The sequence below is a fragment of the Bos indicus x Bos taurus genome, chromosome 15 (genome assembly GCF_003369695.1).
Source record: "Bos indicus x Bos taurus breed Angus x Brahman F1 hybrid chromosome 15, Bos_hybrid_MaternalHap_v2.0, whole genome shotgun sequence".
In the NCBI taxonomy this organism is placed as follows: domain Eukaryota; kingdom Metazoa; phylum Chordata; class Mammalia; order Artiodactyla; family Bovidae; genus Bos; species Bos indicus x Bos taurus.
This window is the reverse complement of record NC_040090.1, coordinates 76,419,825-76,437,673: the sequence shown is the minus strand read 5'-3', so window position 1 is coordinate 76,437,673 and position 17,849 is coordinate 76,419,825. Positions and strand designations below refer to the sequence as shown.

At 39.3% G+C, this 17,849-nt stretch overlaps 1 protein-coding gene across 3 annotated transcripts in view; it reads left to right on the top strand.

Annotated features, from left to right (window-relative positions):
* The window catches only part of PGR (progesterone receptor), a 114,352-nt gene that overhangs the window by 50,049 nt on the left and 46,454 nt on the right, over positions 1 to 17,849 (top strand). For 2 of the 3 annotated variants that reach the window (XM_027563910.1, XM_027563912.1), the window contains exon 3: positions 7,216 to 7,332. The exons of the other annotated variant lie outside the window; for it this stretch is intronic. In XM_027563910.1, coding sequence (XP_027419711.1) covers positions 7,216 to 7,332 — 117 coding nt within the window. The remainder of the gene's footprint in view (positions 1 to 7,215; positions 7,333 to 17,849) is intronic. 3 annotated transcript variants of the gene reach the window in all.

Genomic DNA, 17,849 nt, shown 5'->3' with positions numbered 1-17,849 from the left:
TTTGAATGCAGAGTTCCAAAGAATAGCAAGGAGATATAAAAAAGCCTTCTTCAGCAATCAATGAAAAGAATAGAGGAAAACAATAGAATGGGAAAGACTAGCGATCTCTTCAAGAAAATTAGAGATACCATCTTTACATTTCATGCAAAGATGGGCACAATAAAGGACAGAAATGGTATGGACCTAACAGAAGAAGAAGATATTAAGAAGAGGTGGCAAGAATAAACAGAAGAACTGTACAAAAAAGATCTTTACAACCCAGATAATCACGATGGTGTGATCACTCACCTAGAGCCAGACATCCAGGAATGTGAAGTCAAGTGGGCCTTAGGAAGCATCACTATGAACAAAACTAGTGGAGGTGATGGAATTCCAGTTGAGCTATTTCAAATCCTGAAAGATGATGCTGTAAAAGTGCTGCACTCAATATGCCAGCAAATCTGGAAAACTCAGCAGTGGCCACAGGACTGGAAAAGGTCAGTTTTCATTCCAATCCTAAAGAGAGGTAATGCCAAAGAATACTCAAACTACTGCACAAGTGCACTCATCTCACACACTAGTAAAGTAATGCTCAAAATTCTCCAAGCCAGGCTTCAGCAATACGTGAACCATGAACTTCCAGATGTTCAAGCTGGTTTTAGAAAAGTCACAGGAAGCAGAGATTAAATTGTCAATATCCGCTGTATCATAGATAAAGCAAGAGAGTTCCAGAAAAATATCCATTTCTGATTAATTGACTATGTCAAAGCCTTTGACTGTGTGGATCACAATAAACTGTGGAAAATTCTGAAAGAGATGGGAATGCCAGACCACCTGACCTGCCTCTTGAGAAATTTGTATGCAGGTCAGGAAGCAACAGTTAGAACCAGGCATGGAACAACAGACTGATTCCAAGTAGGAAAAGAAGTACGTCAAGGCTGTATATTGTCACCCTGCTTATTTAACTTATTTGCAGAATACAGCACGAGAAACACGAGTATGGATTAAGCACAAGCTGGAATCAAGATTGCCGGGAGAAATATCAATAACCTCAGATATGCAGATGACACCACCCTTATGGCAGAAAGCAAAGAGGAACTAAAGAGCCTCTTGATGAAAGTGAAAGTGGAGAGTGAAAAAGCCAGCTTAAAGCTCAACATTCAGAAAATTAAGATCATGGCATCCAGTCTCTTCATGGCAAGTAGATGGGGAAACAGTGGAAACAGTGTCAGACTTTATTTTTTTGGGCTCCAAAATCACTGCAGATGGTGGCTGTAGCCATGAAATTCAAAGACACTTACTCCTTGGAAGAAAAGTTATGACCAACCTAGATAGCATATTAAAAAGCAGAAACCTTACTTTGCCAACAAAGGTCCATCTAGTCAAGGCTATGGTTTTTCCAGTAGTCATATATGGATGTGAGAGTTGGACTATAAAGATATCTGAATGCCAAAGAATTGATGCTTTTGAACTGTGGTGTTGGAAAAGACTCTTGAGAGTCCCTTGGACAGCAAGGAGATCCAGGCAGTCCATCCTAAAGGAAATCAGCCCTGAATGTTCATTGGAAGGACTGATGTTGAAGCTGAAACTCCAATACTTTGGCTACCTGATGCGAAGAGCTGACTCATTAAAAGACCCTGATGCTGGGAAAGATTGAAGGCGGGAGGAAAAGGGGATGACAGAGGATGAGATGGTTGGATGGCATCACCAACTCAATGGACATGAGCTTAAGCAAGCTCCGGGAGTTGGTAATGGACAAGGAGGCCTGGCGTGCTGCAGTCCATGGGTCCTCAAAGAGTCGGACATGACTGAGTGACTGAACTGAACTGAACTGATAGCTTATAAATACTTCTGAATGTCTTGTAATTCCTGGTAATGAAAGAGTGGGTAAACAGCAAGGAAGTTAGAACATAGACTGCAGGGTGGTTTAATAGAGAGACTTTTATAGACTTGTTATATAACCACAGTGTGTATAAATTTGGCAGTATGCAATTTGAACCATCAGTCTATGATTTATGAGAAATCAGCAGCTGGATCTGGACATGAATGTGTTTTTTGAATCGAGGATATAAATTTGTCTGAAGAAAAGTGGTGGCAGCAGACATCATGCTGAATTTGCTACCATCACAGTTTAATCTTTTGCAGACTTCCCAGATAATGCTGTAACAGAGCTAGTGCTTTTAGGCGTGAATTTTCCTCATCTGCATGTACAGCCAGGTATTTGATGGATTAATACATATAATGGAGTTGTCCTTTCTGCATTCTTGCCTTTTTTGGTGGCTCTGAGTATTGGGCAAGTGTTGTGACACAGAGTCAGGTCTGGGCCCCATGCCAAATTATCTTAGTCACCTCTAGTTGGAATTGACGGGCTGCAACATTTCTTAGGTCAAAAGATCTCGTAGAGATTAACCTCTAACTATATATGTCCTATATTTTGCTTGCATGATGCTATATCTGCTTTGCAGTTTTGACAGCCCAATATTCGTGTTGAAGATGACCATAGCTTAGAATGCATGGAGCTTCCAGATATCTTCCATTCTTTATGGAAATCTGTGATGATATGAGGCATGCCAGTTCCTCACAGTAGTGACTTCATGCCAGTAGTCTTAATTACCAGAGATTCTCCTTCCCATCAAACATCAAATTTTAAAATGCTCAGCTGTTTTTCCCTCAAGAGTTATAAGAATTGTATTCTATTTGGAAACTATAATTTATATATTTTACTTAAATATATCTTTCAGTGTATTTAGTACTTGCTATCCTTCACACCAGACTGCCTCCCTCGTGCATCCTCTGTTGCTACTTACCTGCTGTTAGTCAAACTAAGCATTTCGGAATCTCTTTTGGAAGAGTGGTGTATCGGGGCCGTATTTCCTGATTTTATGCATATTTGAGAATGTCTTTCTGTTTACTTTAAAAGTGAATAAATTGGCCAGTTTAACATTTCTTTGGTCACCTCTAAAACAGATCTATCTGTATTTGGGATTTAGGGACGTGTCAGTAAATCATAGTTGTAGTAGACATTCCCTAAGTACTTGCTATATGATTAACTATTCCAAGCTCTTATGTGAGCTCATTTAGTTCTTAAATGTGACCCAAAATACTAGCAGTGTCCTCCTTTTACTTGCCATTGGTCACCAGCGAGCAGGTAGTGAGGCTGAAATGTGAACTGATACAGTATTGCTCCAAAGTTCATATCCTTAATTTCCTATGCAACCTTTTGGGTGAATTAAGCTAAAATTACTGCCTGTGTGACATTAAACATGTTACTTAACTTCCCTGTGCATCAGTTAACTCTATAAAATGGAATCGATAGTACCTCCAAGATTGAGTTAATACATGCAATAGCTTGTAACAGTGGCCAGCACATAGTAAGGGCTTAGTAATTGTTGCTGTTATTATCATCTTAGAGACTGTAATCTTCAGATATGAGCTATGAACAAGCAATCTAATTTCAGTAAATGCTCTTCTGCACTACAGTATCAATAATTAAGATGCATTTCAGTTAAGTGGGGAAAAGGGATTACTCAAAAAACAGTATTGGAACATAATAGACACTCAATCAATACTTGTTGAATTAATGAGAATTTTCTAAAAGTGTGTATATATTCACTTAACAAATAGATGTTAAATACCTTCTAGATCTGTATAGATAGGCTGGAAGGAAACCCGAAAATGAAAGTAGTTGCATGGTAATGAGATTGTAGATAATTTCTTTTTTTCGAATTTATGCAATCTGTTAAAAAAATTCTTGAATGACACAGTTTATGAAACAACTTGACCAGATAACTACTGAATTCTTTTTCATATGTTGAGTTCGAGATACCTACCAGGAGGTGGTTGGAAGGTCAGAGCTTAGGATGGGATTTTGGAGCCATGCACAGATGATGAGATTACCCACAGGGTGTTTACAATGGAATACAACATGTAAGGTGGAGAAGGAAATGGCAACCCACTCCAGTATTCTTGCCTAGAGAATTCCATGGACAGGGGAGCCTGGTGGGTTACAGTCCATGGGGTCGCAGAGTGGGCTGCCATCTATGGGATCGCACAGAGTCGGACACGAGTGAAGCGACTTAGCAGCAGCAGCAGCAGAGCACACAGCATACAACATATAAGGCAAAGGCAAAGCTATGGACAGTGGGAACTTAAAAGGAATGGTTGGAAAGAAGATGAAGAGTCAGAAGAGATGTGCTTCACATAAAAAAAGCAGGGGCAGGGGGACCGGTGGAGAGAGAATTACCCATGGCAGATTGTACAGAAAGTCAAGAAAGAGTCACTGCACTTAAGAACGAAGACATTGTTGATGGCATTACTCTGTTTTATAAGCACAGTGGACATATAAGCCCAGTTCCAATAAGCTGAGGAGTAAAGGTTGAGATGGTTGGATGGCATCACCGACATGAGTTTGAGCAAACTCTGGGAGTTGGTGATGGACAGGGAGGTGTGGTGTGCTGCAGTCCATGGGGTCGCAAAGAGTCAGACATGACTGAGCGACTGAACTGAACTGAAAAGTAAAGGAAACTGATCAAAGGCTGTAAGTGCAGATGACTTTTTCACCAACTTAGATAACAAAGAAAGGGATGAAGTCAAGGAGAATTAAGAGTGAGACACACAGTTCCGTTTTTTTTTTTTTTTTTTCTTGATTATGGAATTTTTGAAATGGAAAAGCTTGAGGAGAAAAGAAGACATCCTTGAAAGGGGAGCAACTGAAGATTTTAGGAGGAAACTGATGGGGAAGGTTTGAAAGCAGGTAGAAAGGAATGGTTTTAGCAACATGCAGTGAGTACCCTCTAATGGGGACATCTTCTCTGAGACACTGAAGGAGGTGCTATTGTAAATCATTTAGAAACGGAAAAGAGACCGCTTAGAAGCATTCCAGCTACAGATGGTTCAGGCTTTTTTCCTGGATGTTTTTGACAGAGGAGTATAGAGAAGAACAGCCTGCCCTTAAACAAGGGCAGTTACATCTCTGAGCACCGTTTAAGTGTGTTCTCTAGAGAGAATAGAAAAATCTTGCTTTCTGTTCTCTCATGAGAAATCAGTGCAGAGTCAAGATAAATTATCATAAATAAATAGATAAACTTACATACACTTTTGGGCTTCTCTGGTGGCTCAAACAGTAAAGAATCAGCCTGCGATGTGGGACACCTAGGTTCAATCTCTGGGTCAGGAAGATCCTCTGGGGGAGGATATGGCAACCCCCTCCAGTATTCTTGCCTGGATAATCCTCATGGACAGAGGAGCCTGGCGGGCTATATTCCGTGGGGTCGCAAAGAGTCGAACGCAAGTGAGCGACTAAGCACAGCACAACACAAACACTTTTACTCCCACAGTCATTCCTGTAGCCTGAAGAAAAAAAAAATATATATATGTATATATAAATTAAACCGGAGTCCAATTAGAAAGTAGCATGCAGTGCATTCCACTAACCTAGAGGGCATAGTTGTGGAGCTTCATAACTGCTCTTTGGAGAGGGGCAAGGGAACGAGCACCAGTGTGTGAGAGTGGTGGTGGTGGTTTAGTCACTGAGTGATGTCTGACTCTTGCAACCCCATGCCCTGTACCCCACCGGCCTCCTCTGTCCATGCAGTTCTCTAGGCCAGAATACTGGAGTGGGTAGCCGTTCCCTTCTCCAGGAGATCTTCCTGACCCAGGGATCTAACCCAGGTCTCCTGCATTGCAGGGGGATTCTTTATCATCTGAGCCACCAGGGAAGCCCAGTATGTGAGAGTACATGAATAGAAGTTTGTGGAGGAATCTGTTTTGGAGCAAAGACTATCTGATTTTCTAAAACGTCCCAGGTCAAGAATCATTTTGTTATTAGCTATCTCATAAAACACGGCCTTTGTGCCATTTATCGTTGCAGCGTAGCCTTTTCTTGCTCAGTTAAATACACATTTAAGGGATCTCTGTGTTCCTTTACTACAAACTTTGGTTAAAAAAATGGATCTGATTTTAATGTCAACTAATACAAAATACTGGGCTTCCTGGGTTCTTCAGTGGTAAAGAATCTACCTGCCAAGCAGGAGAAGTGGGTTCACTCCCTGGGTCAGGAAGATCCTCTGGAAAAGGGAATGGCGACACCCTCCAATATTCTTGCCTGGAGAATCCCATGGGCAGAGGAGCCTGCTGGGCTGCAGTCCTTGGGGTTGCAAAACAGTCAGATGTGACTTAACAAGTAAACAACAATATAAAATAGTATAGGAAAATTCCATGGTATTTTAAAATTGAAAATTTCAACTTTTAAAATTATTTTTAAGCAATCTGATGATGTTCAAAGTCTCACAGTCTATTTCATAGGAATTCAATGGAAAATAAGAAGTGCCAAAGCAGTAAATATTCTAGTTAATATTTATATGTCTAAGCTGACAATTTTTTTCATTTTTATTTAACCTAAATAGATTGCTCCATGCCTTATTAAATATAACATATTTTGGTTTAAATAATCATCATTGTTGAATATTAAACTTTTTTCCCAGACTTTTTGAAGGGTATAAGTAACCACTTATACAAAAACCCATCACAAAATGAGCACAGGGTCATGTTTTACCCTCATTTCTTCTGTAATTCTCTCCTGTCCTTCACTGAGTTTTTCTCATTGTTTTAAATTGCTCTCACTTTATCATTATTTCTCCCCATCCTGTTTTCTAATTTTAGCCAAGATAAACAAGACAGTAAAGTCAATACAATCAGTGATAGTTTTTACATGCTATTCAAGTTCATGAGATTCTTTAAGAGTGAATTTGCTCCAAGATTCTCCAAAAGAATTAAGCACATAGGTTTTATTAAAAAGTCTATCACAGAGACTTCTTTGTCTATATCTGTTCTCTTGAAGGTTTATATGTTAAAAAGAAAAGGTTTTACTAGAACTTGACTATCTTAACACACTAATGCTTATCAGCAACATGTACCTAATCTTGAAATAATGGTGATCTAAAGACATGGTGATCTGCTGACACCATTAATAAGATGCACAGAAATATTTTACAAAAGATGTTTAAAGGAGTTCTGGAATTAGTTTCTAAGATGTGTTCCCCTCATTTAGGCTCCTGAAGGCAGAGGTTTATTGCACAAGTTTAGAGCATTACAAGCATTCAGCTATGCCAAGCAAGAGGCCAGCTGAGACAGTTATGCTCTTACTAATGTGCACCTCTCCTCTTGTCACTGCATAAGCTTTCCAGCAGTCTTTAGATATTTTAAATAATTGTTCCCTAATTTTTGTTTGTTTTTTAGGACAGCATAACTACTTATGTGCTGGAAGAAACGATTGCATTGTTGATAAAATCCGCAGAAAAAACTGCCCAGCATGTCGCCTTAGAAAGTGCTGTCAGGCTGGCATGGTTCTTGGAGGTAATGATGATGTTTTCATCAATAACTGTCTGATATTTATATTAACTAAATTCTGTCTGATGTTTGTATTATAAAACCATGGGTCAGAAAATCTTAGTTTTCTTATTTCTATCTTGATTATTGGTGTCTGGATGAAGCAGCTGATACCATTTTATTAACACTGTAGATTTCCAGCAGATTGAAGTTTGTTATAGATACGTAGTAAACTTCAATTTGTCTATATTGCTTGTAAGTAGATGTTATGGGAAGGTCGGGCTTTCCAGGTGGCGCAGTGGTAAAGAATCCGCCTGCCAGTGCAGGAGATGCAAGAGACACGGGTTAGATCCCTGGGTCAGGAAGATACCCTGGAGTAGGAAATGGCAACCTGCCCCAGTATGCTTGCTTGGAAAATTCCATGGACAGAGGAGCCTGGCAGGTTACAGTCCACAGGGACACGAAGAGCTGGATGTGACTGAGCACAGCATGGGAAGTTCACCAGCCTCTCGTTAAGTGACACGGGTTGAAGTGTAGGCTCTGCTGCTCCCCACCATGTGGCCTTGAGTACATCACCAGCCCTTTCTGGGCACCAGTCTCTGTCTGCAAAATGAGAGCAGTGAAGTCTCTTCCAGCTCAAATACTGATTCTGTGAACTGAATAAGTACCTTAATCTCCATCTTTTCGTGCCTCCATCAACCCCTCCCTTTCGATGACCCTTCCACATTCTCTTTAAATAACTGAATATTGAGCCCTTACACTTACCAGGTACTATTTTAAGTTCTGGAGTTCTACAGTGAGCAAAATGGACCAAATCTCAGCCTTCATGGAGCTTACACTCTAGGCAGAGGAGAACAACACATATACATATATATACACACACACACACACACACACACACACACACACACACACACACAAAAGCAGAGACATTACTTTGCCAACAAAGGTCCGTCTAGTCAAGGCTATGGTTTTTCCTGTGGTCATGTATGGATGTAAGAGTTGGACTGTGAAGAAAGCTGAGCACCAAAGAATTGATGCTTTTGAACTGTGGTGTTGGAGAAGACTCTTGAGAGTCCCTTGGACTGCAAGGAGATCCAACCAGTCCATCCTAAAGGAGATCAGCCCTGGGATTTCTTTGGAAGGAATGATGCTAAAGCTGAAATTCCAGTACTTTGGCCACCTCATGCAAAGAGTTGACTCATTGGAAAAGACTCTAATGCTGGGAGGGATTGGGGTCAGGAGGAGAAGGGGATGACAGAGGATGAGATGGCTGGATGGCATCCCCAACTCGATGGATGTGAGTTTGAGTGAACTCCAGGAGTTGGTGATGGACAGGGAGGCCTGGCGTGCTGCGATTCATGGGGTCTCAAAGAGTGGGACACTAATGAGTGACTGAACTGAACTGATGTATATATATCAAGTGAAGATAAATATTATGCAGTGTATTAAGCAGGGTTCATTAATGGGAATCTCAGAGAGGGGCTTCACTCCTGAACCCTTTACTCTGATTAAAATTTTCATTTTAGTCATTTCCTAAGCAGTAATATCTCTAAAATCCTGAATATGATGTAGTAGTTCTAATTTTTCTACAACGAGCTTTTAAAATTCATGATTTATTGAATACATATCTAATAAACCACCAGCCACAGTTCATATACCATAAATGGTATCTGTTACCTTCTGAGAAGGAGTGTATGAGACCAGCATTTTTTGACTGCTCACTGTGTTAAGCACCCTACTTAGTTCTGTCTCTACAGCCTGTGAACATGTACAGTCTAATCCCTAATAAATAATTGTTAAACAGAAGAGTGAGTGATTTAAGAGTGGCGCCAAACATTATTATGCAGATAAAACAAAAGAATGAATTAATTCTATCTGAGGGAGCTGGCAAAAGCTTCTGAGAGGAGGCTTTCAAAGAATGAATACAAATGTTATCAATGAAAATGGAGAAGAGTATTTACAATGAAAAACATGATGCACTGTAGTGATGATTTTTCTGGAAAGTCAGTTGTTTAGTGGGAACAACAAGAAATGAAGCTTGAAAGTTACCTTGGCCCAGCTGGGTTCTGGAGGTTGAACTCTGTTCTGTATGCAGTAGAACCAGTGATCTTTCTAACAAACTGTGGACCATCCATGGAATAGAGCCCACATTTCTAAGTGCAGCACACCACCCCTTTCCGCACCGAGTAACTGCCCTCTCTTTTTCTAAGCCCTTCTCTCACCAGTCCTGGGGGAACCCTACCCTCCAGTCACCAACACTCACCTGTCTTTGCACACTTTTGATTTTTGCCTGCATTGTTCTTAAACTCCTTGTGAACTGTTGTATTTCCTTCACATTAAGTTCAAGCATCATATTTTTTGTGAAATCTTCCCATCTGCATAGTCACTGCAGAGATAGGGGTGGGGACAGTTAAATGTAGTGCTTTTCATGTCTGGGGAGGCTGAGCGTCCTTGAGTCAGCCTGGATTGGACCTTGCACTACCGATACTTACTTCTGCATTCCTGCCCTTCCAAGGGGAGACTGACCCAAGTGGGAGTGATGAGACCCAGCAGTTCCCCCTCATCCCAGCCCACAGGAGGGACTGGAAATTCACTTTCTCTCTCTCCTCCCACAGTTTCTTGTATTTACATTCTTCTTTGTACTTCCTTCCTTGTTTTATAACTATTTACTTGTATCCCATTCAACGATTTCTCCTAATCCAAGTTTGAGTTGTTTACAAACAGGAATTTCATTTTAGTGTTTCAGCACCAAAGTACTTGTTTAAGAAGTGCTCACTAAATATCTGTGATGATTATTTTAAAGTCAGAATCTGCCTACCAATGCAGGAGATATATGAGATACTGGTTTGATCCATGAGTCAGGAAGATCCCCTGGAGAAGGAAATGGCAACCCACTCTGGTAGTCTTTTTTTTTTTAATTTATATTTTATTGAAGGGTAATTGCTTTACAGAATTTTGCTGTTTTCTGTCAAACCTCAACTCATTATTTGAGAAATGCAAATCAAAACTACGATGAAATATCACTCTGGTATTCTTGCCTGAAAGGTCACATGGACAGAGGAGCCTGGCAGGCTACAGTCCATGGGGCTGCAAAGAGTTGGACTTGACTCCGCACACAACGTACTTGCATGCATTCTTGAATATAAGGTCCAATGTAGCCATTACTAGAACTCAAGAAAGAGTGATTGGAAGAGGCAAAGGGGATGTGGTTTCATGTAGTGTTTTTCATTTTGAGGAAAGGCGCTAGCCCTTAAGCAGTCTTCCATTCCATAACTGAATTTATTTTACTGGTCTTAACTGTTATAATGGATAAGTGATTTAAGATGAACTAGTGTAAAAATGATGAGACACCTAGCCACTGAGAAACTTGAGTTTGTTCAGAAGAGAGATTTGGGGGTTCCAACCAGCAACAAAATAGATGCTCAGTAAGAAACAGAGTGATGAGGAGAAGAGAACTTCAGAGAAGACTCGGAACCAGGATGCAGGGGGAGGGTTCGAGTCTAGGGACAGAGCGTAAAGCAGCATCAGAGCAGGGTCAGCAGCAACAAACATCCTTGTACCTGTGACTTTGTGTGTACCAACTGAGAAGTCCTCTAGGCTGTATATCTAGAAAGCTAGTCAATTTCTGGTTCACTGGGATATTGTGTACCTTTAAACTTACTGTTACCTAATCACCAAATTACCCTCCAGCATCTTTGCTTCTACCAGTGTTTGAGAGCTCTTGTTGTTATGATGTTATGTATCCTTACCTGTGTTTTCAGCCTTTTAAATTCTTCTAATTTGATGGTCCTAAAATTTATATCTAATTTTGTTTTAATTTGTGTGTCCTAGATTATGGTGAGAGAAAATATTGCTATATTTCTTGGCCGCTTGTACTTCCTGTTCTATGATTTAGCTATCCATAGTTATTGGCCATTTTTCAACAGTATTGTCTTTTTTGTTACTGATTGATACAACTTACATCTGTACTCTCCTAATTCTGTATTAGCTACATACAATTTATGTCTTGACTTTTTACCTTGTTTATAATATCTTTTTTCTAATTTTTATATGGTCATATGTGTCAGTATTCTCCCTTTATGTTTCTTAGCCCTGAAATTGTATAGATAATTTACTGAATATCATCTAAACTCTTAAAAGTTTATTTTTATATTCAAGTCCTTAACTTCCCTACAAGTATCTTTTTTTTATGTAGGGAGACAAGAATGAAACTTTATTTTCTATATGGATAACCAGTTGCCAGAGCACATTTACGGATAAATGGTTTTCAGTAGTTTTTGATGCTGCAGTCCTATAGAAGTAAACATGTTCTGAGCCTCCACACTGCCTCAGATCTATTCACAAGTAAATTATACATATGTACTACTATCAAATTATATATTAATGATACTTATTTCTTTTTATTCCCTTACTAAAATATAAGTATTTTTCTAGTACTCCAGTTACAAATTCCACTGGAACTTGTAGTGCTATATCTGATGTATATCAAAATTACATATGTATTTACTTCTCTTCCTGGTTTCTCTGATCTGTTGCATTGTTTATACCTGAACCACTACCACACACTCTGAAGTGGTATAGCTCTCAAACTGTGTTTCAATACCTGGTAGAATAAGTCTCCCTAAATTGCACTTTTTCCAAATTATTGGCTTTTCTTGGCCCTCTGAATTGTACTTAAAAAGTTTGATGCTTAAAAGGTTTATTCACAATGGTATCTAACACTTAAAAACATGAGTTCTAACCCCTGGGTCTTAGTTATATATCAAAATTCTTTGCCTCTTTTTTTCCCATCAAATAATCTTTAAATCCTGTGGTCATCATCACAAACTGGGAAATACCATTTAATTATTTCATAAGTGGCTCTTCACAGAGGTTTATTAGAAAGAAGCTGGCAGCACACTCTTTTATGTCTGTCCTGATGTTGTTCTTCCTGAGAGAGTCAGTGGCAAGGGTCTGGGAATCAGTAATCCAACTCCTGGAAATCAGGAAGAAGGTAGTAAATTCACTGGATCAGATTCTAATTACTAGCCCTGTGTTAAAATTCTGGAGTAAGGGAGGATGTACTTGTGGTCTTTTGAGAATGAGAACTTCTTTTTCATGATGATGAGAAGTGCTCAAAGTTCAATTCTTCAATAATTAGAAGAGTTTCACTGAAGTAATAATTGCCTCGACATTACTGAAGATAGAGCCTGTGTTCTCCCCCTCCCTTCTTTCCATGCATCCTTCCTTCTTTTCTTCTTTCCTCTTCATGTTTGTCACTTTTCTGAGGTTTTGCATTCCTAATGTAATTGTTGTTCAGTCGCTTAGTCATGTCCAGCTCTTTGTGACCCCATGGACTGCAGCACGCCAGGCTTCTCTGTCCTTCACCATCTCCCGGAGCTTGCTCAAACTCATGTCCATTGAGTCAGTGATGCCATCCAACCATCTCATCCTCTGTCATCCCCTTCTCCTCCCACCCTCGATCTTTCCCAGCATCAGGGTCTTTTCAAACGAGTCAGCTCTTCTCATCAGGTGGCCAAAGTGTTGGAGTTTCAGCTTCAGCATCAGTCCTTCCAATGAATATTCAGGACTGATTTCTTTTAGGATGGACTGGTTGGATCTCCTTGCAGTCCAAGGGACTCTCAAGGGTCTTCTCCAACACCACAGTTCAAAAGCATCAATTCTTCAGCTCTCAGCCTTTTTTATTATCCAGTTCTAGTACATGACTACTGGAAAAACCATAGCCTTGACAAGACAGACGTTTGTCAGAAAAGTGATGTCTCTGCTTTTTAATACGCTGTCTGGGTTTGTCACAGCTTTTCTTCCAAGGAGCAAGCATCTTTTAATTTCATGGCTGCAGTCACCATCTGTAGTGATTTTGGAGCCCAAGAAAATAAAGTCTGACATTGTTTTCATTGTTTCCCCATCTATTTACCATGAAGTGATGGGACCAGATGCTAATATAGAGTCATTTGAATAACAATAGATGAAACAGAAGAGAACATTGACTATTGTAAACAATGCTGCAATGAACATGTATTTTCTAGTTAGTTTTTTTTTTTCCTTCAGATAAATACCTAGAAATGACATTACTGGATTATATGGTAGTTCTACTTTTAGTTTTTATTTGAAAACTTCCATGCTGTTTTTCCAATTTAAATTCCCACCAACAGTGCGTGAGAGTTCCCTTTTCTCCACATCCTCATCAAAACTGTTATTTCTTGTCTTTTTGATGATAGGCATCGTGACGGGTGTGAGGTAATGTCTCAGTGGGTTTTAATTTGCACTACCCTGATATTAGTGATATTGAGCAACTGTTCTTGGCCATCTCTATGTCTTCTTTGGAACAATGCCTATTTAGATCCTTTAACTATTTTTCAATTAGATATATGATTTGCCAATATTTTCTCCCATTTAGTACTTAACCTTTTCAATGCAACAGTATTTACAATAGCTATGACATGGAAACAACCCAAGTGTCTATTGATGGGTGAGTAGATAAAGAAAATATGAGGTATATTATATATATATATATATATATTTGTATGTATGTATACACACACAGTGAAATATTATTCAGCAATAAAAAATGTCATTTTTGGCAACATGGATTGGTTGGACCTTAAGGGCATTATTCTAAGTGAAATAAATCAGTGAAAGATAAATACTGTATTATCTCCCTTGTATGTGGACCATAAAAAATGAGCTCAGAGATAGAGGACAAATTGTTGGTTCCCAGAGGCAGGCAATGGGGGTGGTGAAATGTGTGAAAATGGCCAAAAGGTACAGAGTTTCAGTTATGAAATTAATAAGTCAGGGCTTTCCTTGTGGCTCGGTGGTAAAGAATCCACCTTCCAATGCATGAGATGCTGGTTCAGTCCCCAGGTCAGGAAGATCCCCTGGAGAAGTAAATGGCAACCCCCTCAAATATTCTTGCCTGGGAAATCTCATGGACAGAAGACACTAGTGAGCTACGGTTCTTGGGGTCACAAAAGAGTTGGATACAACTCAGCAACTAAACCAACAATGTAATGTACAACTTGGTGACTAAGGCTAATACTCGATATTGTATGGCATACTGTATTGTATATTTTAAAGATGCTAAGTGGGTAGGTTTTAAAATTCTTATCACAAGAATAAAATGATTAGTAGCTATGTATGAGATGGATGTTAACTAGACTTTATTGTCGTGATCATTTCGCAATATACACAAATAATAAATCATTCTGTGATACATCTAAAACGAATATATCAATTTTGCCTCAGTGAAAAAGAGAGAACATGAAAATATTTAAAACAGTTAGCAAAATCTTAGGATAGAGTATCAAAGGTCAGAAATATTAGTGTTTCTTACATGTCATGACGTAGATTTGCAGGTTTGCTTCAGCAGCTATGGTCTGGTTATGAGAATTATGTTTGAGTTACTTGGCCTCTGAGTTGCATATGATTCTTGTTTTTAATGACTCACTTCCCTTACCTTCACTAGGTCACAGTGAACTTTTGCATTTTGTTCATTGCTGTACAGTACTGAGTAGGAAAGATAGTTATACTCTGAAGGACGGTAATATATCTTCTAGTTTAAGTGTTCTACTTCTAACTTATTTCCTTTAGAAAATATTTTGTGTAACAACTCATAAATTTTTTTTTCTGAAATGAATGTAGCTCTGTATTTTGTATTTATTGTAAAAATGTTAAACTTTTATAAACATACTTAGCTCTTTCAAAAATAAGTAGCCTTCTACATAAAAGAATGATTAAATGCATGGTTATATTGCTGATTTTTTAAAGCTGGAGACTATTTTTATAGGTTTGTTTTTGTTTTGTTTTGTTGGTAGAGAGGCTTATCCTCAAATTTTAAAAGGTTATGTTTGAAAGCAGTTTCTCTCTTACCTCCTCCTACACCTAGATTGGCTTCATTCTCTTGGCAAAGAGCTGCAGCTTTCTGGGCTGCAAGATTGTGTGGTAAAGTGTTTTGTTTTTTCCTCCTTCTACACTTGAAGACAACAGAGGCTCAATTTATTTTCTGAAGAATTCCAAAATTCATGACTTTGGGACGCTGAAAAGTACCTTTTCTGGAAGTTCAGATGCCTCCTCTATGCTTGTGATTACTATTTAAAAAATGAAATCTATCCTCTCTAATGCAGGAGTTGCTGTGGGTGATGCCTGCCATCTACCTCTTTAGAACTCCCATGGTCTTCCTCTGATGAGCACCTCCTTTTCCACCCAAACCCTAGTCTTTGCATCACCAACCCCTGCAGAGACAGTACTCACACTGCTTCCCCACGTTGGCATATTGAAGCCTGTAGCTAAATAATGTATTTTGGTCGCTGCCCTAAACTTCATCCCATACACACTTGGTAAGGATATTCCTTAGAGTATTCATTCTCACTTCTTTGCTTCGAGTTTTATGGGAGTTTGGAAAGGCTGCTTTTGTGGCTGCCAGCCTGGACAGTTCAGCTGTGTCTATCAGTGTCTCCTATTCTCTAGACACAGTAAAAATTTAGGGTTGAAGGGTACAAGGATTCCCTTCTATTTGCAGTCTGGCTTGTTTGAAAGATGGAGACATTTACTCTTTTAAAAATTCAACTCTAATATACTTGTTTGGCAAGTATCTATTTAAATCTTATACTTCCTATTCTCTAGCATTTTTGAAGTATTTTGATATGGGAAGTAGAATTAGATCCTGAAGGAGGAAAGACAAGCTAAGTCAGTGCTGCAAGGGGTTGTGAGAGCATAGTCCCAGTGAACTGATCCCAGAAACATCATGCTTATGCTAATCCAAAGTAACTGCATGTATCTAGACATAATCTACTGTAGGGGTAGTTGCTGGTAAATTGACCCAACTACAGCATCAAGTACGGATGTGAGAGTTCGACCATAAAGAAGGCTGAGTGCCAAAGAATTGATGCTTTTGAACTGTGGTGTCGGAGAAGACTCTTGAGAGTCCCTTGGCCTGCAAGGAGATCAAACCAGTCCATCCTAAAGGAAATCAACCCTGAATATTCACTGGAAGGACTGATGCTGAAGCTGAAACTCCAATGCTTTGGCCACCTGATGCAAAGAGCCGATGCACTGGGAAAGACCCTAATGCTGGGAAAGATTGAGGGCAGGAGGAGAAGGTGGCGACAGAGGATAAGATGGTTGGATGGCATCACCGATTCCATGGGCATGAGTTTGAGCAAACTTTGGGAGATAGTGAACAGGGAAGCCTAGTGTGCTGCAGTTCATGGGGTCACAAAGAGTCAGATACAACTTAGCGGCTAAGCAATAACAACAGTGATGCTTACTATAATCCTCATAATGTCAAAGGATTTGCACCATTACTTGTCTACTGATCTTTACCCTCTATTTCCCCATTTGATTCTCAGAAAGCATTCTGGCTGTCATAAAATTTCTATTTCAGTATCCTACATAAAATTCTTCACTTACTTCTACTTAGCAGGTCCAGGATTATCTTGTGAGATTTTATATCTCCATTCAATATAAAATATTTTTGCCAGAAGTAAGACAAATAGCACAAAGAAAGTCCCAGCAAAGTAAACAGCACTCATTTTCAAACATGATCTAGAAATAATACTCAGTATTATTTTATTCAGTCTAGTAGATTACCTACATATTTACCTATTTGCTTGATTTTTTTTCTAATTCACAAAGTCATCCAGTTTATTTTTGAAATAAACTTTATAAGTTCCTTCTGTAAGAATTTGTGATACTCATTCACTCTTTATATTTCAGAAAATATCTCTATTGCACTTTTAATTAATAATTTTGCTGGTTATAAAACTGAGAGTTGAATTTTTTTCCCTCTACTCCTTACTAATGGAAAGGAAATGGCAACCCACTCCAGTATTCTTGCCTAGAGAATTCCATGGACGGAGGAGCCTGGCAGGCTACACTCGATAGAGTCACAAAAAGTCAGACATAACTGAGTGAGTATCCATACCACCCCTAACTAATGTTGCTGCTGCTGCTAAGTCACTTCAGTCGTGTCCGACTCTGTGCGACCCTATGGACAGCAGCCCACCAGGCTTCCCCGTCCCTGGGATTCTCCAGGCAAGAATACTGGAGTGGGTTGCCATTTCCTTCTCCAATGCATGAAAGTGAAAAGTGAAAGTGAAGTTGCTCAGTAGTGTGCGACTCTTTGCAACCCCATGGACTGCAGCCTACCAGGCTCCTCCGTCCATGGGATTTTCCAGGCAAGCGTAGTCTGCTCTTTTTGCTTGTATAATTTTTTCTGAGAGTTCTCCCATGTATCTAATAGTTGTTTCTGTGAGGTAATAATTTCTCTGAATTTGTAGACAATGTTTTTTATACTTGGTTCTCCAATTTCACTCTAACATAACTAGTTTTAAATTTAGTTTTATTTGTTCTCCTGGAAATCATTGTAACTTCTAAATCTGGGAATTTATGTCTTCTATAACTACCAGAAGCGTTGAAAGCATCCCAGTATCCTTCAAATATTTCCTTCCTTTTCATTGCCTCTTTCTCCCTCCAGACTACCTCTTAGACATATATTAAGTTAGTGCATGTGTCTTCCGTATCTCACTTTTCCTGTTTCGTTG